Genomic DNA, 27237 nt, shown 5'->3' on the forward strand with positions numbered 1-27237 from the left:
TTACTTTGTAAATAATATATAATATGATATATGTACATGTACATATTCATTTGCATTTTCATGTTTGAAATATATAGGCCATTTCTACGAAAACCGGGTCAGGACTTCCAACTTCCGACTTTCAAGTTTTTTTTTCACTCACGATTTCCGACTTCCAAGTTTTTTTCACTTCGGGAGTTATTGCCCTTTGATGACTATTTCGTAGATAAAGGGAACATTCTCTTCATTATCACAACACTGGTAAAATTGACAGTAAAACGGCACTTTAAAGGCAATCAATTTTCATGTAAGTTTGGATGGTGATATTGATCTCTTGTCTTTCATCAAAAGAAACATGAAGGATCAACATCTACCAACTGCCGTAACATATCTCTCTACCTCAGCCTCAAGCCAGTGGCAGACTGGTGTTAAAGAAATGTTTATGTTATAGTCCCATAAAAAGATTTACAGCAAAAGAACTTTTATTTACTGTTCGGTGAGCATTTGTTTGTATTTTGTGTTTTATTATTATTCACGTTATTATTCATTATTATAAACATGTATGTTTGGAAGTAATAATTTGACCAGTTCCAGAAAGTCAAAGAGCATCCGAATCGATCATGTTGTGCACATTGGTTGTGACAGGCTATTACGTCTTCTAGGTCAATTTGTACACCATAGTTATGGGTACCATTTACTTCTGGGTTGTAGAACATAAAATCAGGTTTTCCACTGTCACCTTCAGCATTCCTTTTAGTATTTATTACGTGTAAATTCCACTGGGTGGCAAGCATGTGTATTTTTGCTTGCAGTAAATGCCTAAAGCAAAACCGTAGACATGCTGTGTGTAAGAAATGATCCTCATGCATGATTCCAGAATCTCACACGTATTTGAAGAAGGCTATCCACCAGTCTGTGCCTTGTTTTCTTAAGATAGACCACCAGGCCTCAATTCGTGGATTTGCTGTACTTTTACCTTGGCGGAAACATCTGATGCCAGACAATTCATCGTCAGAATTTCTCCTAAAAAATTGTCGCATGCACCTTATTAGGGTGTTTTCTGTACCTGGATCGCATCTAACAACCCTTGGAATGTAACCTATTTCTTTGACACGCTAGGTAGTAAGACCCTATACTACTGCAGGGTCGTTTTTGGTGTAACTAACTTCAAGCCAGAGGACTTTCCGACTATAACTATAGCTCCATAGCAAATCCGAAAGGTTTTAACTTATCATACCCATCGATATGCCATGATATAAAGTTAGGACCAGGTGACGAGTATTTTCTTCTAATTAAGCGATGAGCGTTTCTCCTGTCATTTCCTGAAGGATCCAACAGGCGAAGAATGTCAAGAATAGTATCTCTCTTAACAGTTAACCTGTGGATTCAGGTTATTTTTCTCCAGATACCTTTGTATCCGAGAGAACTTCCACTCCCATTCAATTCTTTCTTCACGGCGTGGACAACATCTTTTAAAGGACTGGCTTCACAAATATGTTTTCTACGTAGACCCAAAGTTCTGAGTATCCGCATCAGGTGTCTCACGCTTAATTGTATACCGAAGTAAAAGCGTTGTTGAAATTTCTTGATAGGAAAAGTTCTTTGTAAAATATACACCAATGAGCTCCTCTCTGGAAAGACTTTCTAGTTGTACAGGGTTATTACTTGGCAAGGTCTCCAAGAGAACGTAAAGTTATACCTAGAGAAAAAGGATACAAAGACATCAAATAATATTGTACATTGTAATATGATAAGCATAATCACAGCATGATAGCTTTAAGTGAGAAATTAGACCCTCTATTGTTCGTTTGCCAGCAGCCCAACAAATCCGAAAAGAGTAAGCATGGTTTGTTTCGCACGCGACACCCGCCACTACTATAAAGGTCAAAATCATGAGGTGCAACGAGATCAGTTCATGCCTGACTAAACAAATCTGCCAAAATGCAAGAAGCAGATTTGTCATATTTGACAAGGAGTTCTCCGTAACGACCATAAAATTTTCTACAAGAAATTTCAAGTTTTTGTGTCAAGTAACCCTGTTTCAGTAATTTCACGGTTAATATTCGACCTCTTGCCAGAAAGTCCTTATAAAGAGAACAAGCTCTAGCATAGCGGACCAGTTGTGAAACTCTGTTATCCTCTGTTGAATCATACCTTAATTTGAACGTGTCTAAGGACTCTTAGATATAAATTAAACCAAATTTTATTGAGATCAGATGACAACTGTGACTTCTATCAATTAACATAATATCCATGTATCAAGGGTTGAAATTCTTCATCTTTTGTCAAAAAATTGAACTGTTAATTGTGCCGACAATATATGTCCCAATTAGAAAGTGGGCTTTATATAAAAAAGAACTCAAAACATTGGATATGATCACAAAAGCGTAGGCTTACTTACCAGTTCGCTGGCGGAAAAAACTTGGAAATCGGAAGTGAAAAAAAAAAATTGGAAGTCGGAAGTTGGAAGTCCTGACCCGGCTTTCGTACATTTCAGATCTCTTTGTGCATTTTAATATAATGACAAAATATTAAAAAATAATTAAATAGCGCTCAATAAATCATAGAACCTGAAACATGCTGAAATATTCAGACAACTGACATCCTCGTATCATTTGTGTAAAGAAGTGTGTACTATATTTATATAATTCCTGGTAACAAACCTTCATATAGTTCCCACAACAAAGTGGGAATTAAAACTCAAGTGATCCAATGTTTAAAGGTACATCCATCTTAAGTATGGATATGATATGTAGTCCACGATATCTTTATATACTATAATGAATTTCTCTTAGCAGAATAACAAGAACAATATATTAGCTTTTGAAAAAAATATTCTCATTTTAATAAGGCAATGGTTTCTACAAAGCAAAATATACAATATTATATTAATATACAAAAACTTGTATGTACACAATTATTTTACAAAGAACACCTCGGCCATATTTCTTAGGCATCGTCAGTGAAAATGATTTTAGAAGATTAAAAACCAACTAAAGCAGTTAAGTACTAAATCCTACTTTTAATGTCTCCTATAACTGAATGGGGAAATGAGCTCCTCTATTTCAATTCGGGGATATGCAATGGCGCCTTCTTGAATGATCAAAGACGCATCCATGTAAATGCCATTATGCGCCTGTATTTCGTGTTTAAACTCAATGAATATATCATGATTTTTTCAGACCGAAAACCCTATCCAGAAAAGTTCTAGATCTTCTTTTAAACTCTACAACTTCCTTACATAACACATGAAAAGCTTCTGTGACAGCAACCACATCTTCTGAAGCTGAAACTTCTTGAAATGAACAACCAAACTCAGTAGCCAATTTGGATCCTTGAAATACAAAATATCAATATCTCAATACATGTACTTCTCTACTCTTTGATCTTTCTGGTAACTGGTAATTTTCAAATAGATTACTATCACTTACATTGGTTAAAACTGTTAAATGCAAATAACAATCACCATTTCTCTACATTGTCATTCTAGTCTCGTACCATTATTCTAGCGATATGAAATTCTCAAATAGAAGAGATGCGTTATGGATTCGAAGAATCTTACCTTCATCTTGTGTTACCTGGCGGATATGAGCTAAATCTGACTTATTTCCTACGACACTGATTGGAACATGACCGGCTTTCTTGGTTTCTTCTATCTTCTTCTGTATCTCTGTCAGAGCATCAAATGATTTTCTACTAGTCACCGAATAAACTAACATAAACCCATCAGCCCATCTTAATACATCATCTCTTGTCCCATTATCATCATTCTGGAATACAAAACATTTAATAATTTTCATTACGGGCATCATTTTTATACATAACAATTTAATTATTTTCATTACGGGTATCATTTTTCTATACAAGCCGATTCAACCACATAGTTGGATCATTATTATTTCAATACCATTCATTATTATTATAATCATTTCAATTACGTACAAAAGAGTCAAATTAGTTTTGATTACGGGCATCATTCGCTATACACGACAGTTCAATTATCTTAATTACGGGCAATATTCGCTATACACATCAGTTCAATTATTTTTTTATTACGGGTATCATTCTTTATACAAGAAAGTTTGGTCATTTTAATTACGGGCATCATTCTTTATACAAGAAAATTTGGTCTTTTTTATTACGGACATCATTTTTTTATACAAGAGAGTTTGGTCATTTTCATTACGGGCATCATTCTTTATACAAGAAAGTTTGGTTATTTTTATTACGGGTATCATTCTTTATACAAGAAAGTTTGGTCATTTTTATTACGGGCATCATTCTTTATACAAGAAAATTTTGTCTTTTTTATTACGGACATCATTCTTTATACAAGAAAGTTTGGTTATTTTTATTACGGGTATCATTCTTTATACAAGAAAGTTTGGTCATTTTTATTACGGGCATCATTCTTTATACAAGAAAGTTTGGTCATTTTTATTACGGGTATCATTCTTTATACAAGAGAGTTTGGTTATTTTTTATTACGGGCATCATTTTTTATACAAGACAGTTAAATCGGTTTTAAAAACTTGTCACTGTACAGTTCAGTTACATTCATCATTATTGAAAAATCTGAGATTTCTTGTTAATTTTTTTTCCGTTATATATCCAACACCGTACAGTTCTTAAAATATATTCTAAAACAACTTTAATCAAATCATTATGACTCTATCATTCTGTTAGCGGTAGCGGTTTGAAGATAATCCATTTTTGCATTATATTACAAATATAACATGCGTGTTTTAAATTAGATCACCATTAGGCCTATCATTATGAACTAAATCTTGGAATATTCATTAAAGGGACAAGGGCTATTTTGTGGGGTTGGAATTTAGTCTTGAATATATGTAAATAGTCTGCAGATGTACTAGAAATGTACGAATATCACATAATTCGTTAAAAATACTTCAAACTAGGAATTTTATTCACTATTTCTATATATGTCTATCTGTATATCACAGATTATCTTAAATTGACGAGTCGTTATTTCAACATTCAAACGCAGATAATTATAAACACACTTGGATTTAAAGGCTCAAATTTTGATGGTGAGCTCTGAACACTATTAAAGATTAGCTCGACTAAAAAATTCCAGTTTCTGAGACTAAAGTATGATTAGTCAAAAAAAAAAATGGCCTAACTGTCCCTTTAAGAGAAACATAACTTACATTGCATCTGGTATCTAATAACTCGAAGGCAACAGTTTCACCATCAATATTGGTTGTACATTTATATTTGGCATCTGAAATAAAGAATCTACGCTCTTATCGGGAATATTGAAAAATGTGACTGACGGAAATTGGTCAAAGGGACAGCAAGAGACAGAAGATAGTGGTCTACACTCGAAGATGAAATCTAAGTGAAAAACGCCTCAAATGCGACGTTGAATAATATTTTGGGAGAAAAAAATTATAGTAAGTATTTTTTATCTTTCAAATATTATATAATAAAACATGTACAACGATATTATATATCTTACCATTAGATTGATCGTATTCACCAATGAATCTTTTTGTTAAAAATCTTACTGCCAATGCTGAAAAAAAGCCAAAATAATTAACAGTATAGTCCTGAAAATGTACAGTAAGATTTGTAATAGCAGAATAATCCGAAGAACAATGCAGCTATAATCATACGTTATAGTAAGAAATACATTGTGATTATCCGAAACATATCCTCTTAAGGCACATCAGGTATGTTTCAAATGGTATATAAAGTCTACCAAAGTTATTTTCGGATCATTGGAAAGAAGTCGACTCGAGTACAAACTCTAAGTAAAGTCGTAGTTGACGCAAAAAATGATAAGAAGCGCTGATTATTTTCCTTCTTTTCGGTGAAAACTGTCCAGGGAACACGAACTTACACCTTCTTACAACACACTGGGTCTCGATTATTGTCCAATCCGACCGACTTTGGGGAAACCAAATTAAATACTATTAGCTTGTTATTTTGGTACGTAGGACAAAGACCCAACCATTCAAATTCGGTTGAATTTAACAGAAAATAAACCCAGTTTTTATATTTGGCACATTTAAAAGATTAAATTGTTTCAACAGATGGTCGTTATTTAGAAAGATTAAAGTAACTTATTAGTTTATATACACGTATGATAAAAAGCAAATTTTCCAACTGATCAGAAATTAGTTTATCTTAATAACATCAACCTAGTAACCTACACTTTATAACAATGATAACAATACAGTATTTTATATATTGTTTATACTTATTTATTGCCATGATTTATATCTATCTTCCTGTCTTGTTATTTCTTATCTAACATTCTGCTCTTATGCTATCTTTAGTAGAAAATTCCGGTAGGATTGTACCAATCAAAACAAGTTCTTGTATCGACAACTGAATATTATAATCAGTGATCTTTTGATGTTTTTTGAGTTCTCAAAGCTACCCTAGAGGACAGATGGGACCCGCGAGAAGATGATTGTTTATGATGGAGTGGCCATTGGATCAAGACGTTAAAAACGATGGATTCCAGCAGTCATAAGGGTTTCTATATTAATATTCCGCAGAATATGTCAGACGTGCTGAAAGTTCATAACGTATTTCTTCCAATGTAAAAATAAAACAGGCTTCAGAATTCTGAAAGTATTGCTTGAAGCCAGAGCGGGAGCCCTTTCAATTGAGAAAGCAAATATTTAGATGACTATAGTTCGCTTTCTATGTATGATAAATACCAGTTACCCGTATATAGATCTATGCTTTGCACTAGTCAAATATACTATATAGTAGTTGATAAGATTTAATTATGTTTTATCAAAAATACTATCAATGTTTATAAGAAAATGATTGGAACCACATGTTTTCAGTATATTTCTTTAAATCTGGTATCTATAATTTTAAGTCAATTATCTATTTTACATCTATATAAAGGGCTCCATATAAAAATCGGGATACTACGATAAACATTACATTATATCTGTTGTCAATTTCACAATATCAACCAATTGCGAACTTCGTCTCATACCTTGACTGCAATAGCAATGTATCACAAAATGCAGCGATTTGATTGGATTTTAAGCTACACTTGTGTATACAGCCTATCAGAGGTTGTAAAGAGGTTGTAATTTTTAAAGATATTGGACTGTTTCGATAATACGAAGAGTTAGTAGATCTAACAGGACAGGTTTGTTTTAAGTGGCACCATACTTGTATGAAATAATATATGACAAAACATAGTTATCTTCTCCCCCGAATATAGTTAACGTAAATTGATGAACTTTGAAATCTAGTCATACTGGACATACTACACTTGGCAATCGTTTGCATCTGTATTTGTTATTAAGTAAACGTCATAGGATCTTGGTTCAAAAGTGCCTTTAGAATTCATCAAAACATTTTTTTTTTATGTTTTACTGATTATTGTATTATTTTGTTTCTTGAATTTAATAAACCCCATTACATAGGCCTACACTGTATCTAAACAAGGGATTTCAATATTATTCACACCATTCTGGCTTTTTGAAAAAAAATTACGTCCACAACAAACAGATATGGTAAATCCTTTAAGGTTCTTAACAATATTTCAATGTACACTCTTCACAATGATGTGATACACTGAAATAATGTTAAAACCTTCAGACCTGAGGTAACATATGTTATATATATTACAGTTGTAATATGAAATTTGAGATCAACACAGTAGAGATCTTCTGACCGCTTCCATGCAGATAACTGAATTTAACATTGCAATTAGCAGGTATATACAATCCGACGTAACAGAATGATTTTTTGTATTGCCTACTAATTAATGAAGGTCGAAGTGGACGAACTATCAGTTTAGATACTCTATCAACTAATTGCTAATTTTAACGTGTCATAATCATAGAATGACATAATGGATTAACACTTACCACTTTTCCCTACACCTGATGCTCCCACTACGGCTATTTTGGTTTCCCCAAGTGAAGATTTTTTTCTTCGAAGGTACGGTCTGAGAGTGGAGCCGCTTCCCGTTGGCGACGTTTCTGCTAATCCTGTCGAACTATTCATATCAAGTTTTGATTTGTAATGTACAGATATGCTTCAATTAAACCTCTTCCTCTTTATTCACCATTTTCCTCAGACATCTATTCTAGTTAAACTGACGCCATCTTGTATTGAACGAAGGAAGTGAATGATAACCAAGAAAACCATATGGCAAGTAACCAGGTAGGATTCTACCTATACTCAATATATTACCTATACACCAATATAGAATCTGGCACATTGCCAATACCTCGCGAAATCAAATTCTACCGTCTGCTATAACATGTCAAATGTGAAAGGTTTTGAAATGTAAATAGTGGCCTACTACTAGCACTGCTATACAAGATTTATCGTATACAGAATATAGGCACAGTCTTAAGGAAGAACAATCATAGGTCAAAGTTGTTGTTCCTGATCTGTACCTGTATGTAATATTTTGTCTCAAATGGATTTGATTTCGGCACCTTATTTGAGTCAAGAAACCAATTCATTCATGATGATATATTTTTGTCGCTCTCCTGAAAAAATTATGGTGATCATTTTTGTATAGGATAAAAGACGGCAGAGGGTTTTGATGATATCTAAAATCTCACATCCCGAGGGATTTTACGAGGTAAAAAGTTCTAGATACCATGAAAGCGCGAGGGAAAATGTTATATCATTATTAGTCGTCAAGGACTTGCTTGCTGGGTTTTTTTCTGGAAAACAATAAATAATAATGGAATAAGGAAAAAGGTGCGCAACCCGTGTTTCGGTCAGTTCATCAACCAGTGGGTTAGACTTACTATTTGTAACACTTTGAAACTTTGGTAACTTCGGGTTGTGGCCCCTGAAATCTTTTGGTATAGCTGTCTATGCATTTCTATTAATAATAATCATGAAATAAGCAATCCATCAATAGATTCAAGAGAGCAATTTAAATTAATAATGTTGTAATGCAGTAAGACACGTGGCCTCACAAGCCTATTTTTTTGCCAGTTTGCAATGTAATGAAAATCTAAGTACATGTATATCCTGTAAGTGATTTCACTCATAATGGATTCCCAAATAAAAAATCGAAATGAAATATCTATAAATACAATAATATTATTGTAATATTGTGTTGATATGTTTCCAATTAATGGAATTCAAATAAAGATATTATCATAATCTACGGAGTTTACTACAATTTTGTAATACATGATTACATAATAAATAATAAACTTAACATGGACAAGTACTTTGTCCCAGGCAAAATAAATTGGTTAATAAACTTTTAATTTAACAAACAAACAAAAAATTATTCAAACAAAAGAGTAACTATATAATATAATAACTATAACAAAGAATTCTCACTGTTAAAATAGTGCTCGATATATCAAATGTAGAGCCATATAGATATAATGACTATGATATAAGGACATTCTGCCATTATCGTGAGTTCAGGATAGTTGAATATATATCCATATTACCCCTTCACATGTTGTAGGGAAAAGAACAAGCTACTCCTGACACCCTAAGCTTCAAAATCTTTGATGAGCCCAATCCTAAGGATACAAACGGATATAGCCCTAACAAAAACAACTTATCATGATGGTTATTTATATTTCATATTGAATAAGACCATTCTTTGTCATGATTTCTAATATTTTCACGCAAAGTAGCTTATGATCCAAATCATGGCTAAGTTAGTTGGTCATTAATTGTTTATAATTAGCTGTCTGACTAAATAATTATGCTTGTCTTGAAGTATTAAGAGTAATACTGTTGAACGTCTCCCTTACTGGACATAAACATTTATCTTTGAGTAAACCAAATATACGCCTGTTACACAGCAACACAAGACTAATAAGAAACCCAAGAGATGCATTGAAGAGCGTGAAAATCATCCATGTAACTGGGGATCCCAAAAATGCAGCAAAGAGACCCAGCAACCAGGTGACCCCTACTAGAATTACAATCCTAACAGATACAGCGAAATCATTAACAGGGGCAATCTTACTAACTGGCGATTTGTCTATCATTCTCTGAACTCGCAATCCACGAACAGTCAACAAAGCAAAAACTGTATTAACAAATGACAGTGTACAGCAAGGAATTACAAACCATGTTAAGACGCTGTACGATTTATTCATCCAACAGGAATATTTGCCATAAGCCGGACTGAATGAGTTTTGTGGATAAAAAAATTCAATTGAAAGCGCGGAGCCGACTAAAATAGTTGGTGCACCCATAGCATACAAGCTAGAAACGATTAGCGTTCTGATACACCTTTCAGATACCTGATTATGCCAAACTCTAAACGTATGCCAAATCTGGAAAGCAATTACATTCATCCAAAACAAAGAGGACAAAAAGCTCCAATGGGTAAATACTGCTGCAATATAGCACGGGAAAGTTCCTATTTGGAAAACACCAGCTAAAAGAAAACTTGTGTAAGCAACAAACAGTGTGCAGCACAAACAAAATTGGACTTTACCAGGCAATGTTTGAAAATAAGGCACCGCAAATTGAAGGAAAATTCTGCAAAGAAGACCAATATCTGACAGAGCACAGAAAATTGTAGAAATATATTCTTCGATATCAGATGACGTTTGTCGAACAACATTAATCACTGAAATATTAAAATTAGTTCTACTACAGGTAAATTCTGTTCGCCGGAAAATGGTGGTCCGAATTATACAGGCAGATATTTCAACTTTCATAGGTAGCTTGATTTGATCATCTATGGACTTCACGCCGCTCGGGATAATATTTAATATATCCTCTGTAAATAGAGACTCATCTACTCTGTCACCAATTTTACAGTTTAAAACTGAGTTGAAAGTTGCTATAAAACCATCCTTACGGCTTTTGGTACTTTGAACATTACACGATATTGTGGTATTGACATCATTTTCATAAGCATTTAGAATCCCATCATTTAATAGTTGACTGTTATCCATCAATAGTTGTTCCTCATCACCAATAATATTTAATTCACGTGTGTCTCGTTTCTCAAACACAATTTGCATAGACAATCGAAATGTTTCCTTAGAGCAATACTTTATCTGGAAACCTTTATCTTGAGCACAGGCATCTTTCATGCATTGGTTTAATTGATGTCTATGTTTCACACAATAGACATCAAATTTGTCAAACATTGTGGGGCTACAATGCGTCTCATTGTGTCCGTTCAAAAGATAACAATAACGGTTCTTATAAACATTATCAGTACGACCATCTGTAACATATGATGTAAATGAATTACACTTGTCTTCCAAATCTTGTATTTCCTGTTCCGATAATCCATTTTCCAAGGCTTTTGATTTGTTATATGTAGATATACTTTCCGCTAGGCATAAAGCAGGGTTTTGATCTATAGGATTCTTCATTTGGGAGATACATAGGTTAAAATAATGATGGAAATCGGTAATGTTGGTGCATATTTCGTCAACTGACCAAGATGTGGTATCATTATCATTATTACATAGAGCACAATAACGGTTTTTATAATGAACTTTGGTTTGTAAGTTGGTAACGGGTGTTATATCATATAGAATAGTGTTATTGGGTGTTATACATCGGTCATAATATCTATGATTATCATTATTAACACATCCTTCCACCAGCCATACATCTAACATGCTAGAACAGTATCCCTGTCGCTGGTGATCTGTGGCATTCTCTTCATTAGAATCAACACAAAATTCTTCATAATCTTCACAACATATCTGATAATTCGTACAACTTGGATGACAAGAACATGGTGCAGTTTCACTAGATCCACATGTATTCTGGCAGGACCAGGCCTCTCCTGAACAGAGTTGAGTGTCGTTATAACATTGTACATCTGGACATGATAAGATAGCAAGCAATGGAATCAACAAGAATACATTACCCCAAGACATTGCTGAAATACACAAAAGGTCTTTCAAGAAAAGGTCGGAAAATATTTTTCACTGTATGATTTAAAAAAATGGATAAAATAAATAAATGTTATGAAATAAATAGATATTATAAAATGAATAGATATTATAAAATGAATAGATATTATAAAATGAATAGATATTATACATTGAATAGATATTAGAAAATGAATAAACATAAAATAGATAAAAATTAAAAATTATATTGTTTAAGCAAACGTCTTGTCTATCGCTGAGCTCATTCTATTTGAATTTAAATAAATTCATACTTAATGAAACATTAAAAAATTGCGAGAAATTTCATTTGTATATAAAAAAAATCTCCATACCTTTTTCTCTATCTCTAAACTTCAAAGGATGTTAGAATGATTATATCAGTAAAAAAAGCTCTATTCTGCCTAAACTGTGAAAGTTTTCGCCGCGAGTGACGACAGCCAAACAGATCATGCGTTTTATAATGATAACGTTACCGTGGTTACAAACCCTTATGTGGCAAACAACATAATAAACCTATATCAGGTATCTTCTTGCTAATGAAAAACTCTCGGGTTCCATCTTGTTTTGATCCTTTATTAGATAACTGGACGTCACGAAACTCATCAAGTGATAGAATTAAATTTGATATATTTATAATTTGAGTTTATTTACAGATAATTCAGGGCATCCATGACCAATATAGACTTCTGGGGGTTTAAATGGCCTCTGTGGAATATGAATGAAGAAGACAAGAGTCAGAAAACGTTTGACGGGTTTACAGAAAGCTATATGACCACGTTCAGCAGTATAGTAGTTCTAACTGTAAAATTGTCCAACTTTCCGAATATTTAGATTGGAAATGGATCAGTTAACCAGGAACGGAAAGTTTTGGATAACCTTTGCTTCTTTCGGTATTACTTTTCTGGTGAGATTTGAAAAGCTAGAAAAAAAGCAATTTGGAATAATTTGACAAGAGGGTACAGGATCTTAACGAATCCGTTCATGTTTTGTCGACAAATTAATTTCTGAAAACTACAATCAACTTGATCCTCACGACGATCAGTGGGACAACTAAATCCAATGACTGATCACATTCTCCAAGAAGCTGCAAGTTGTTGGCCGTTGTCGAAAATTTGCTTCCACTCATCAGACCCAAACAGTCATCTATGTCATCTGCCCCAGGTAATTTTGCATAAACTTTAGGATGTGTTCTTTTTTAGCATATCACCGCTAAGCTGATTTCTCCTATTCCTCATGGGACAACCTTCTTAAATAGATATTGTAGTTTTCATACAAAAACAAAGTATTATATTAAATTGAAATAACATGTTTATTTTCAGTTTCATTTAAAAATAAAACACTGAAAACATCATTAATAAAGAAAGGATGATATAAACAAGCTCTATCACAATCTGGTGCATAATTTACTTCACATATTTGAGGTTGTACATACTTTTCACCTAAAACATAAAAATGAATGTTTTTACACATAAAATTTCAAATAAAATGCAAAAACTTTTCTATTGCAGATTAAGATGATAAAGACGCAATGCAGTGCACAATGAGGAACAGTTTTTTTAAAGCAAATTAATGTCTTTGGTCAAAAGATAAAAAAATTGTCTTGTCTTTACAATAAAGAGCATCTAAGATTTCATGGGCCCAAAAATTTTAATTTTGGAAATTTAACAATATATAAGTATAAGATAAAAGCAATAATCCCTTCTATATCACTACTGACTTTAGATATTGAATACACAAGGGAAATGAACTTTTTTGACAAACAGTGCACCCACTCACACATGTAATTAGGGTTACAGGTGGAAGTGTCAAGTGTGAAAACAATGTGGTATACAATGCCTAAAACATATCAGCTAATTAACACAGAGCTTAATTAATTACCTACCTTGTTCATTAACTTCCCAACTTAACATCATATCTAATGCATACATAGCCTTGGATTGGGGTGAAGGTTGAATACCACGTGGGGCAGGACTATTACTACCAGCCTCAAATAATTCTCTCATCATTTTAAATACATCTTTCTGAAATACAAATCAACCAATTCTTTGATAGCTATAATCCTAGAAATCAGATATAAGTTAGTAGTGCACAGGTCTAGTTTTATATTAAACAGTATATTTGTTTAATTGTATGATGAAATTAAGCTTTATCAACAGGAATGGCAAAATATCCCTTTAACATGTTACATATTGTGTTTAAAATTCATGTTTTAAATTTCATGAAAAGAATTTAAAAGATAATTGCAAAATAACATATTATACCTGTATATCTTCCCATGGATACATTGAATATTGTTCATTAAACATAGGTATAAATTCATCATAATGGATCTGAAATATTGAAAACATATAAAATAGTGCAGGATACTGGCAATGATGTGGTCTTACATAGAGTAGAGAACTGTAACTCTTTCTAATTAATTCATTTTCTAGGATTTCAGTTTGGATGTCAGTCTCATTGCTAGGTGATAAATGATCAAAGGTGGACTTTCCCATCATGATCTCTTTTAATTCCATGGCCAATGCTTTCTAAAGTAAGTTTAGTGTCTACTATTAGGTCACCCTATGAGCTATAAATTATAACATGAATGCATTCAATTTAAACAGTCAATGTTAAAGACTTTCTCACACCTGTTTTAAATCTGCATCGTCATCATAATTCATTACAGTATAATGTTTTTCATAATCATCAAAATTATCTAAAGAGTAGGATCTGAAATATTAAAATCAGAATAATTGAATACAAGAAATAGTAGAGAGAGAAATGACAAGAACACCTTTTGAATTTCATTGGTAACAGGAAAAAACTGGGTTCATGAACTTCAGTTAACAAGCAAATTAGAATCGGCTGACAAATACTCTGCTGGTACTATATATACAGCGATCCGAACACAAAAACAAGTACTAGTTGTCAAACTTCAGTAGGGACACAGGCTGAAATAAGTCAGGGTGAAAATCTGAGTAACAATATTTTCTGTTTTGTTTTAACACTCACTTCTACTGAGCAATAATTTATAACCTAATCATAAGAAAATACCTGTTAGCAAATCGAAGCCAGAATACTTGATAAGCATAAAGTTTGAGAGGTTGTACACCAGATAATAAAACAATATAACGAAAATCAAATTTCACTTGACCAACATCTTCTCTAAAGAATAAAACTGGATCATGAATATATTTACAGGCTACCTACAATTATAATATTATAGTTTTAATGATTTATTACAAGATTTCATATTTCCCACATTGTATACTTCATGGCATGTTCATCATGGACGTACACTGGACACCGAGAATCTTGCCTCATTTTTTTAATCTTTTTTTAAAAAATTATTTTCGCATTATGGTTTTATAAACTTTATCATTTTCTAATTCTGTCAGAATGGAATAATCAGGACATATCAAGGGAAATTAATTTCCATGGCAGAAGACAATAAGGATTCCTGGAGATTTTCTGTTGGCAAGGGGCAAGAGAATTGGTAAATCTAAATTAGGAAGTTAGTAGACCAATTTCTTCACAGTTCTATCATATCTTTAGTAAGGTTCTCCGAAAACACTTCACATTGGAATCTATATATACCTTAGGACTTGAATCAGCTAATCTTACTACATAATTAATGTCTTTTGTTATATGCATATCCAAAGATCTAGCCAAATTCCATGGTTTACAAATCCAATGGTTATCTAGTCCCCTTTAATAAACATAAATACATAGTTTTAAGCACAAATACTTGAAGGCTTGGCATGCAATTAAAAAAAGAAAAAAAATCATCACTTTTTATGGCTTTTGAAAATGTCCAGTACAAAGAATAAAGTTTTTTCTGACCAGCAAAATCATGTAATAGTGATAGAGCTTCTTTTGTGAGACTTCTTGTCAAGGTAAATATTGATATCATCATATAGGTTATAATTACCTTTCTTCTCTTTGCTGATAATAAGATATAAATTGAGGTAACTCTGTTTTTAAATTGTAGGTTACTGGTAACCATGTAGGTGAAGATGGGAATACCTCATCATGTTTAGCTGCTCTTCTACTTACAATAGCCATTATATCTTTTACTGTTAAAACATATTCCATAGGAAACTGATTAATATACACCCCTGGTAACTCTTCACTTAGACCCCTATAATAGATAATTACTTTATATTGAAAAAAACAATAAAAAGATATTGCTGTAAGAGCAAACAAGCAATGTCATGCAGGGTGTAATTTAATGTGGGATAGCTATATTACTTATTCCTTTCCAATCTACAAAAGGTTCAGCTGGACTGGACTCACAGAGACACCCCTATCAATATGTGAAATGCAAGGAAACTGATGTTACAATATTTGCTATATCAGGGATGGTCCTGATATATATGAAATGTTACCATAAAGTTAGTTGAATAACATTCTTAGATCATTTCCAAGTTTTTGCTAAGACATTAGACATCAAATATTACACACTTGAAATCTTTATAATGTTGATTTAACCATAATATATCAGCATCTGCTGTATTATCGATTAATTCAAAACGTGGATCTGTCAAATGTTCAGCCAAATTTTTATACTCCATATAAACTTTAATACTTCTATCTTTAGGTAGATCAGGATAAGTAGCTGTTGGGTTTGGAAGACTTTCATTCACTCGATGACTCTATGGAAAAAACAATATATACATGGTTCATAAATGTTCTTGCGGAATAAAACAAATTCCAATTTCATTCATTCTTCCCTCATTTTATGGTTCTTTATACACATACTCAGTAAAAAACTGTTGATTTTGGCAATTTTAGAGGCATTAATTAATGTGAACAAACATGCCAACATGGAGTGCCAACCAATTGAGTGTCTATTGGGTGTTACAAATTCGAATTTGGACTTTATATTTATAGCAAGTGCCAATTTCATCTCATTTGGTTACAAGATTTTCTACTTACAATAAAGTAAGAGTCATCAGGCTCCTCTTGTTTACAATTTATAGTAGTCATATTCTCATATCTCCATGGTATTAGTTTAGCCTTCTGAATCAATGGATCACTGGTATTTTCAACATAATTTCTTGTAACATCATCTATAAAAAATATATTTATAATTATTATTGAGGAAATTAAGCAGTTACTTGACTTAATTTAAAAAGCTTCCATTTTTTTTTAAATCTAACCCTAACCCCCTAACCCTAAGGTCAAGTCTGCATGCCTGTGCCTGTGCTTTCGTAACATTAGTTAACCGCAATGTTAAAACCTAAAATTCCTAACCCTAGTCATGAAATACATTCAATTGGGAATGCAAGATATTCAACGACATTCACAGCAAGGATAATAACTTAAGTTATAGACAAATTATAGAAACATCCTTACCGCCTTTTTTGCTATCAACAATTGGCCATAGTAATGTAAATGAAATATTTTGATAGGAAAAGAAAAATGGTTCCATTTTAAATGTTGGGTTATCAGAATGTTGTATTTTAGAACCAAATTCATCCATAATGTACCAGTATGGTAAAGATTCTTCTGAACCCTAAAATTATATCATAATTTAATGTTTACAGATTATCAATTACCATCAATAATATCATATTGTCTACAAAAATGCTGATTATAGATTATTACAACATTCACATAGCCATTCCATTACATGACATTGTAAAAATATAACATGAATGCGACTAACTCCTTGTTTGACAAGAAACAATGAGTCAAAGAAATGATGGCATCTGCATTATTGGAGGTTTAAAAACACTTGGACCATAATACAAACATCTTTTTTTGATAGATTTAATCTGTATGAAGACACCCCACCCATATGTGATAAGCCTACATCAAATTATAATTTGATTGCACATTAAAATATCTCACCAATTCAGTATTTCCAAAGCTAAAGGTTTGATTATATTTCCACATTTCAGATAATACATTGTTGATCATATCATCTTTTGATTGGTTTTCTTTTGATATCTCCATCAGATCTACCATTCTCTCTAATAGACAAGGTATATTGATCAGATGGTTCCTAGCTTCTTTAACTTTATAAGTCCAGGCATGATCCACCAGATAAATTCTATAAAGAGATATTATGAAGAGTCTACTCTTTTTTTTATCAAAGGTAAATAATCCAAACATAACTTAAAGTTCTATTGGATACCATCACTATTCTGAAATACTTCACAGGAATTATGTATAAAGATGGTATACAAATAGAAGCTATGAGGCACCCCAAAAGAAGAGAATACTGTAGCAGATAAAGAATAAACACCAACACAACATGAACCTACTGATTCTCATCACTTGTCTTACAACCATCTTCATTAATCACTACAACTTTCCATTTAATTTCTTTAACTTCATTCTCTTCATTTTCTAATTCAACACATAATATCTGAAAACTTCTTCCAGCATCATATATCTTAAAGATAAAAAATAAGAAAAAGAATCAAGTGCTTTTGATTGGTATGACTAAGATACTCTCAAACCACATTTACAGTGAGCTCAGAATTGAAACTTTCCTTTTTTTATTGCATTCAATTTGTCCTGGAATGTCATTGGTTCCATAGAAATATAAGATTCTGTAGACCTACATTAAATTATGAATTACCATAATATCCTTTAAATTGACCAGGAAAATGACCAATGATAAATCGATATACAACATGCCATGATACGCATAGCACTTCTTGATGATTTCATTCCACATAAAAAGGTACATTTTGGTTTTTTAGTTTGTGAAAGGAATCACAATTTCTTTCACTGATTGTCACTAATTAGTAACTTAACTGAAATAGTTGGAAACTATTTTAATGGCAGTGGATGTTAACCACCCCTATCAATCATATCACAAAATATCACAGTTGAAAATTTATAAATAGATAAATATTGAAAATTGAAAATTATATTTCATAATGTAATTCGCAAGCAATGAACTTTCTCTTTTTTTTTTATAGATCCACGTTGTTCTGGTATTCCCCCACTCTCCCCTACCTGTTTTGTGAGTTTGGTAAACAAAGTTTTCCAATATATTTCAGGAACACCTGTAGTTCTTAGCTGAGGTTCATGAAGAGTTTTGAAATCTTCAAATGTCACTACCACCTCTGCCACTTGACTATCACTAGGAACTGGCATCATCCACTCTTATCTCTCTTGATTGTTGTTATTGTGCAAAATGTGTGTTTTATTGTAAAGGGTAATAACTCCTTCGTTTGGAACAGCAAAGGCTCCAGACTACGATTAAATGTATACGACAATGTTCAGAGCCGTATATAGAGAGAGTCTGGCCAATTACGTCACAAGGCGCCATCTTGTTACCCTCTCTTAGCTACAAGGCGGCCGACGTTATCCCTCGTAAACTCTCTAGAATTTACAGTTTTTAACCGATTTTGATAAAATTTGGTATGTCTATACAAAGACACAAAAAGAAGACAAATTTTGAATTTTAGCACTTTCCAAATATTAATCACCGAAATATTAAACCTGTAATCTTCCATATTAAAATAGCTAGGGCCTAGCTGTATATTCTACAGCTATATGGAACAATAGGCTAATCACTAGTTATAGTTTATGCAACATATTTATAAGTAATATAATGTATAATATAATTCATATTGTTTTTGATCAATAGGCCCGTGTGCCTGACGAATGTCAAAACGGTGCATAAACTATAACCAATGATTTTTGTTACATAAAGCTTTAGAATATAGTGAAGTTAGTATAAAGGACTGAACTCCATCTTTGCCGAAGAAATTTAGTCATCATGAAAATTGCTCAAAGCAAGATGTGCACTATAAATCGTTATCAACAGAAACAGGCCCGTAACCAGACCAATGTGCCAAGGGGGGCGAATGCATTTGCACGGAGGCTGAAATATCTGATAGAGACTGATTTCAGCTTCGATTGAGAACTTGTTTGAATTTTGCAGTGGAGGGGGGGGGGGGGCGAAAATAATTCAAGGAAGCGCCGCCCCACCCCACTCCCCACCCCTGTCTCTTTTACTTGTGGACCTGAACAGAAAAAGGCTCATTATTCAGTTTCAATCAGCACAATTTATTTTATGTCATGAAGGCATGAAAGTTATATCACACCACTCAATAATCATCATTCGTCTGATTGATAACAAATTCGAACTCAACTGAGATCTCAGCAATACACGTATGCATGCAAACCAAGTTTCGTCTAGATGGGATAACAACTGTAGCCTCTATCACGCCTTGGCTACTATCCAAATTTGACGCGTTTTTACTAAGTCAAGGGCAATAACTCCGAAACCTTTCTTCCAATTATTACCAAATCCTCATTTGACTGAGATCTCATCAATGTATTCTTGCATGCAGATGAGATTTTGGCCCCGAGATTTGATGTCTATAGGCCACCTGAAACAAAAAAAGAAGGATACACTAGTTTTTTGGAGTAAGGGACGTGGAATTCCTGTTGTCAGGGCGGCAAAGTCTGTAATGAAGTTCTTGTCCATCTGGTTCATCCTCAGATTCGATGACAATTGACGCCTTAAGTTTGCACATATCTGAGACATCTGTAAGGAGTTTGAGTCTTCTCTAGTTATGTTCCGTGTCCGCAGCCTAATTTTGACGTTCAGTTACTCCAATTTGCAGCTTTATTCATTACCTGCCAGCAAAGGCTAGTAAATAGATGGACCTTGTAGGGTGTTTCGGGAATGTGTTTTGGCTGGCGTCAATGATTCCTAATTATCAGCATACAATGTTCTGATCCCTATCACTGGCTGATGATCCATCTCTGGAACTGGGTGCACACCATCACTGTTTGATCCAGGAAAATGGTTCTGTTATATCGGTGGCCTCTTTTAAACATTCGCTGCTCTTTCAAAATCTACATCTAACTTTATAGGTACTTAACTGTTTTGATGTGGAACACAAGGCCAGCAAATTCCACGGTTCCCATGTATGCATTTAACGTGGGGCAAATATAATAATGATTATTGGTCATTAATTAGTAAAAGTAAATGTTGATAAAAACGGTTCTGAGGCAAGTATTCGCACAACTTGAGGAATACATAGAGACAGCAGCAGGATACAGGTTAAGGTCAGCTTATCATAGAAATCATGGTAAACCCATGATGTAATAGGCCAATTTAAAACCTACAATATGATGTGCATTTCAAACCTGTTTTTCTAATAAAACACACAGCCCCGATATCTTATTGGATAATTTTTTCTTGTACTTCAACTTTTCCATATAAGGCAATACGAATCTATTTGGAATTTTAATACATACAGCTATATAGTTCATTGACATTGACGTCACACACTAGGCCCTTCTTATTGTTGACAAATGAATTGAAATGGTGAACAGTCACATAACGAATGCTTGTCACTTTATCTTGGTTACACTTTCATTCACCTTAGTCTTAGCAATTTGTTTGTTTGACCTTTGAAATGTATTAAGTTACCTTTTACATTTACTGAAAAATAGTAGGCCCTATAGTATGTTTTTAGCCTATAAAGCAATGCTGTTGTGCTTCAATTGTTATTAGCCTATTGTTATAAACTGGAATGATTTTGAATAGCCTAATTGAATCATGGAATAGACATGCTATTCAGAGGTTGTTTTTAAACTTTCAACCAAATCAAATTGACAAGTCCCCTGGCAATATTGAGGTTCATTTCTCGAGATCTATTTCTATGAGTAGACCAAACAGTAATGAGCTGAATATAACATATCAACACAACATAATCAATTGTACGAAGGTTGTTCTCCAGAGAATAATTTATCATTTGCATAACATGCAATATCAATCGAAAGGTAATTATTGAATCTGTAAGTGGATAACTAGAGTGTTTTTCCTGTATGGTTAAGGTTTGGTAGACTTTAGGCCTTTTCCGTAGACATACCATTTCTAAGTATTGAAATATTTAAAGAAAGGCTTCTGCCCACTGGTAGACGATATATCATATTTTGCGGTCCAGAATGAATAAATGCTAGGTTGTAACATTCATGAAGTCATAAAAATTTAATTGTTTCTATTTGGACAATGAAGCAAAATATGATCTTCCCTTTCCTGTTAACTTTAAGTTGCCTTAACCATACAAATTCCACACCCTGTATACAGCCAATTGAATCAGCCTTTAGTCACGTGATCAAATGATTCATCATTAGTGTATAGTAGACGCGCCTAAAATACTGGAAGATTTAATAAAAGTTGAGGGTTGAATCTTTAGTATTACTCGTGAACATTTATCAAGTCAACTAAATTTCAGGATGGCATCAAATAGAGCAACAAAATCTGGATTTGCCGCTGAGGCTGCCGATAAAGTAAGTATCGGTTAAGTTGATTATATTGTATCTCCTTCACTTTATATGTATAGATGTATATATAGACCTATATATAGTTTTCAATCCAATAAAAGTTAGTTTGTGGTGTGTGTCATTCTTCAGTCTACTGAATAAGCTATTAAATGTTGTATGGTCAGGTTTATTCTCCTAACTACATGACTTGGAAACTATCCAAAGCATGATTTTATAACCAAATAGGCCTACATACAATAAGAACTGTAAACATATTATTCATAATGTTTATTATTGCAAAATGTTTATTATTGCAAAAATGTTTATTATTGCAAATGCACTGGAATGCAACTTTTTAAATGTTACTGGTTAATAATCCACTATAATAAGTGTTGAGAGTGTCCCAAGCAGGACAAGGTATGTTCATTCCACAGTGACATCCATTTGGTTTATGTATTATATGCGTTTAATACAACTTTGATTGTATATTCCAATACAAGTACTAACCGAGTGTTATATGTCGGGCCATCCTCACTCTTCCCAGACACCTGTTGCTACTCTGCAACTAGATTTGTATTTTTTTTTATAACTAGTATTGTTTATTGGGTATAAGTAGTGTAACCAACTTGGTGAATATTTTGTGAGGTGTAGGCCCAGGGCTAGTATTTAAAGGGTATCAAAGGGATAGTTGCACCACCATTTTGAAGGGTTGATTCAGGTGTTAAATATGTGTATACAGTCCTCAGGACTACTAGAAATGCATGCAAATTGCATAATTCATTTCAAAATACTTCAAACTAGGAATTTTACTCTCTATTGCTTGTTAGTCTCACAGAGTATCTTAAAATGACGAGTTGTCATTTTAACATTCAAACGCGATTATTATGGACACATTTAGACTTACAGGCTTTAATTTCGACAGTCAGCTGTGAACACTATTACTGATTGGCTTAGCTAAAAATTCCTGTTTTTGAGACGATTGGTCAAAAAAAAATGGTGCATCCGTTCCTTTAAACGGCTTGGGATGATATTAAGTAAACTACCCTGATCTAGGTTAAAGGTTCATTGGATTATGGAGGCTGTGCTGGGTTATAGTCATGCTCACCAATTTTCATACAGATGTGGCCATCCAATCTCTCTACCACTTATTACATACCCAATAATATACTCCCATTAATAGAAATTGTACACCATTAGTATAAGTGAGACAGATGGTTGACCTTCATTATTTATTTTAGTTCAAATAAAATTTGAATGATTTTCACAAATTAAATTTCCTTCATACATTAGGAACAAAATGTACAAGGAGAAAACCTTAGAATAAAAGTATCCTTCTCAATATTTTGTTTTATTAAGGGTTATTATTTCAATGGTAAAATATAATGAATACCATAAATACTATTTATAACTACATGTTGTTCTATATAAAAATGTCTCAGCTGATGTCATTTAAAAAAAAACCTAAAGCTTTTGAAACTGCATTGCGCATTTTCACTTCAAATGCTTTCAGAATCTTGCAAGCAGAATTTGCAATGACATACCTTAGTATTTACATTAGTACTTACATTCAAGTAAAAAGACTTCATTGGAAAGTTCGAAACGAGTTGAAGAGATCATGCTATGGGCTCTGTGAATAGTATCTTCTTGCAACAATTTAAAGCTCAATATCAACTTATGTTTTGTAGATATCCAAAAAATATGACGAAGGTGAGGCTCAACAAGCCTTGGAGTGGTTGAAGGGTATTTTATCAGATAATGGTATGGAAGGTCCAACTAATACATCAGGTTCTCAAGATAATGTTTATGAACAATTAAAAGATGGTTTGTATCTTTCAAGGTGAGATAACAATTAATTTGAATTGAAAATAGACGAGTTAGATGAGGTAGAATTGAACCCAATCAACTATAACACACTAAATGCAGTATAACAAATTATTACAAAGTGAACATAGTGATGCAGAACTAACCTTCTGAACAAAGCAAGATAAACTTACCACAAAATACTTCTTAATAAAATCATGTTTCCCCTTGTATACAGATTGGTCAATTTATGTTAATAATGTAAAATCACAAAGTTTTTCCCTTTAAAACATCCAATAGATGGAATAATCCTTGTTATACAAACTTAGCAATGAATTTGAAAATTTAGTCTTAATTTTCAAGAAAATTTCAGGTAAGCATTGCTGCCCATTTGGAAACCTAATATCAGCGACAATATTTTTTAACTAATAGAATATCAGTTAATTATAATGTTTTGTATAATATTTCAGATTAGCTAATGTTTTACACCCTGGTTGTGTTAACTCTAGTAAATTACAAACTGCACAAAAATTAGCCTTTAAACAAATGGAAATGATCAACATTTTCCTTGCGAAAGCAGTAGAATTTGGTGTCCCAGCTACAGAGTCTTTTCAAACTGTGGATTTATTTGAGAGAACAAATTTACATCAAGTTATATTATGCCTGAGTTCCACAGCTAGAAAGGTATGTAAATAATTCTATTTTATGCTCCACAACACATGTTGTATAATCAATAATTCAATAACAGCATACATGGACCAATTATTTCGTAGGTCATTTTGCTTTACAACCAATTGTCATTTGAGAGTACATGTTGCCAAAAATTCAAAATTTGATAGATGAAAAGCTTATTTAACAATTTTCTATTTTACTTCATAAGATTGAAAAGGTTTATTTTTGAAATTGAAATATGACTTAGTATTAAATGTACGTTAAACACAACACTAAATTCAAGTGTCTTTTAACCTCATAATCTGAATGGTTTATGGACATTAAAAGTACAAGTAGCAATTCTGGAATTTCTTTTTCAGGCAAAAGCAAAAGGCATGAGAGGCTATGGTCCCAAAGAATCTGAAGCCAATATTAGAAATTTTTCTGAAGAACAGTTGAAAGCTGGTCAAAATGTAATTGGTCTTCAAATGGGAAGCAATAAGGGAGCTACCCAAGCTGGTCAAAACTTTGGTAAAGGTCGAATGATTATGGATTAGGTGAAAGACATTTTATGAACTGTAAAGCTATTATCCTTTGAAAAACCTGCATAATGATATACCACACCCATTTCAGTGATCAGATTTGTTTTATTTTTGTGGCCTTGATGCAAGCTTTCCAAATAAAACCTCACCAATTTACTAGATACATCATATGCAATTAGTTGGGTAGATAGTAAATCAAGCAATGATATCAATCCTTTGTTTTTTTACATTTACAAATTTTTAAAGAAATTTTCAGAAATGTTATTTGTTAAACTGTTGATACTCTTTTATTATAAGTATAATAAGTTTCCATGACATAAGAGAGCATTCTTAATGTTTGTTATATTTCAAAAGTTGTTAAGATGTTAAATATTTTTTAAAAGGGGAAATGGGACCAATCATAAATAATATTTTTTCATAATTTGACTATACTTCCATTAGTTGCTTAAAATGTTTTGGCATATTTTTTTACCAAAATAATTAGTTTATATTATTTTTTTGTTTCTTTGAAATAAAGGTTTAAGTAGATTCATATGGTTGACTTGTTATTTTGGCATCAAGTGATATTTTGTCTATTGATTGAAATCAAAGATTTCATATAGATGAAATAAACCTGTTTAATATTTCTTAACTGAAAAACGGAATAGTTGCCATGTGTGATAGTTCAATTTCATCATAATGGGCCATCTGTTGGTTAATAGATCAGATAAATCACATTTTGTCTATAGACTAGAAGAGTAAATTAGTTCTAAATGCACAGATTGCTAATATGTTATATTTACTATTTTTTAAAGCCAATGTTCATATAACACTGAAAATTTACTGAAAGTCAAGGGATAAGTTGAGTATGATGCTGTGAGTTATTGCATAAGAAAATTCATTTCCAAATTGAGGCCATGTCCAATATATTCACCATGGCACCATGTAATCCTGTTTACAATTGCCAAGATACTTGTACAACTTACATTTTCAATCTATTTCTCTCAATTTTATACATAAAGTCTTACCTATTATCAGCTTAATTCATTACATAACTTTAACATATTAACCTGTTAATAACATATATCTTCTTGTTTCAAAACTATTCAACTCCTATTCTAGGAAGCATAACAAAATTCTCAGGCACAACCCAATGACGGTTTATCTAGTTTCAATTTCATGTGGAAGGCCCAAAAAGTCAGTGATCTTTCAGTGTCATAATTTAGGTTAAAAAACAATATAATATCACATTGAGGGACTTAAGTAAAATTGATGAGGTAAGGTGTCTGGTTCAGGACTAGTCTATACGATACAATTAAGTTATGTTCATGCGTTTCAGTTTTTCTGTAATTCTGCTAAATCAATATTCCAGTAATGAAATTGCTCAAGATTTAATACTGGTATATGATGTAGCCTATGTTAAAGGAAGAGAGGAAATCAACATTTGAAATAACTGAGTCAATTGTAATGACTTCTATATATACACATTCTTACCATGCCTTTGACATTTACTCACATAAATTCTGTTTCCTTTTTCTTTCATCTTAAATCAAAATTTTGTGATACATCAGGGATCTCTTTTTTTAATTAATTCAACTTTATAGTTTGTTCTAATACTACACTATTGACCCCAATAATATGGTGTATGAATAAATTCATAAAGATCTCATGGTTGGTTAAACACTATTGGATTGATGCATGTAGGGTCCATGTATCTAATTAAGTTAAAATATTTCATACATACTACATAGTTATCAACACAGGATTATAGGCTAGACATTTACTTAGACTAGGTCATCACACACCATCCTATCACAGTTATATTGTAACCTTATGACAAATTCTTATTGTTTACATAAGGGTGGAGATCTTTTTCAAATCTTAAGTTGAAAGTCAGGCCAATACTATTTAGATTTTGGTTTCAATTGCTTTAATTATAGACATTATTAAAAGGTGACATTTCAGATAGAAACAAAGAAACCAAATTAGGGTTCAACCAATAAAGTATTTTATGGAATTAAATTATATTAAATAGAAGGGATCCTTTCAATTCATACTAGGTACATATGAAGTTGGCAGTTACTAGACCTATTTGGCAAAGCTAATTTAAATCAATTCAAATTATCATTGAATAGAGATAAATTCACAAAAAATCTTGAGAGTGTTAACCCATCTTGTGTCGGCTT

At 32.6% G+C, this 27237-nt stretch overlaps 4 protein-coding genes across 4 annotated transcripts; 1 reads left to right on the forward strand and 3 right to left on the reverse strand.

Moving 5' to 3' along the window:
• Positions 1-3146: 3146 nt before the first annotated feature.
• LOTGIDRAFT_229706 (hypothetical protein) lies at positions 3147-8080 on the reverse strand (the record flags this gene model as incomplete). The annotated part of the gene is made up of 5 exons (XM_009067125.1): positions 7851-8080; positions 5462-5518; positions 5151-5224; positions 3542-3749; positions 3147-3313 (listed from the first exon to the last, which is right to left on the reverse strand). The coding sequence occupies exons 1-5, from the start codon at positions 7987-7989 to the stop codon at positions 3147-3149; spliced, it is 645 nt and encodes a 214-aa protein (XP_009065373.1). The 5' UTR covers positions 7990-8080.
• A 1597-nt stretch (positions 8081-9677) lies between these two features.
• LOTGIDRAFT_155591 (hypothetical protein) lies at positions 9678-11834 on the reverse strand (the record flags this gene model as incomplete). The annotated part of the gene is made up of 1 exon (XM_009067126.1): positions 9678-11834. One exon carries the CDS (start codon positions 11832-11834, stop codon positions 9678-9680), a length of 2157 nt encoding a protein of 718 aa, XP_009065374.1.
• Positions 11835-13139: 1305 nt separating this feature from the next.
• LOTGIDRAFT_205898 (hypothetical protein) lies at positions 13140-18947 on the reverse strand (the record flags this gene model as incomplete). Its single annotated transcript, XM_009067127.1, has 13 exons — positions 13140-13288; positions 13732-13870; positions 14111-14179; positions 14480-14561; positions 14886-15037; positions 15429-15540; positions 15763-15972; positions 16296-16486; positions 16770-16903; positions 17190-17349; positions 17688-17889; positions 18104-18234; positions 18807-18947. 13 exons carry the CDS (start codon positions 18945-18947, stop codon positions 13140-13142), a joined length of 1872 nt encoding a protein of 623 aa, XP_009065375.1.
• Positions 18948-21957: 3010 nt separating this feature from the next.
• On the forward strand, positions 21958-25877 carry LOTGIDRAFT_203275 (hypothetical protein). Its single transcript, XM_009067128.1, has 4 exons — positions 21958-22106; positions 23765-23916; positions 24350-24563; positions 24911-25877. The coding sequence occupies exons 1-4, from the start codon at positions 22053-22055 to the stop codon at positions 25085-25087; spliced, it is 597 nt and encodes a 198-aa protein (XP_009065376.1). The 5' UTR covers positions 21958-22052; the 3' UTR covers positions 25088-25877.
• The last annotated feature ends 1360 nt before the right edge of the window (positions 25878-27237 follow it).

This window comes from Lottia gigantea (assembly GCF_000327385.1).
Source record: "Lottia gigantea unplaced genomic scaffold LOTGIsca_8, whole genome shotgun sequence".
NCBI lineage: Eukaryota > Metazoa > Mollusca > Gastropoda > Lottiidae > Lottia > Lottia gigantea.

Excerpts from the sequence above, each read along its gene's own strand:
- LOTGIDRAFT_203275 (XM_009067128.1), top strand. The coding sequence starts at position 22,053 with ATGGCATCAAATAGAGCAACAAAATCTGGATTTGCCGCTGAGGCTGCC. Across the intron at positions 22,107-23,764 it reads CCGCTGAGGCTGCCGATAAA|ATATCCAAAAAATATGACGA; the intron begins GTAAGTATCGGT and ends TATGTTTTGTAG. Across the intron at positions 23,917-24,349 it reads GATGGTTTGTATCTTTCAAG|ATTAGCTAATGTTTTACACC; the intron begins GTGAGATAACAA and ends ATAATATTTCAG.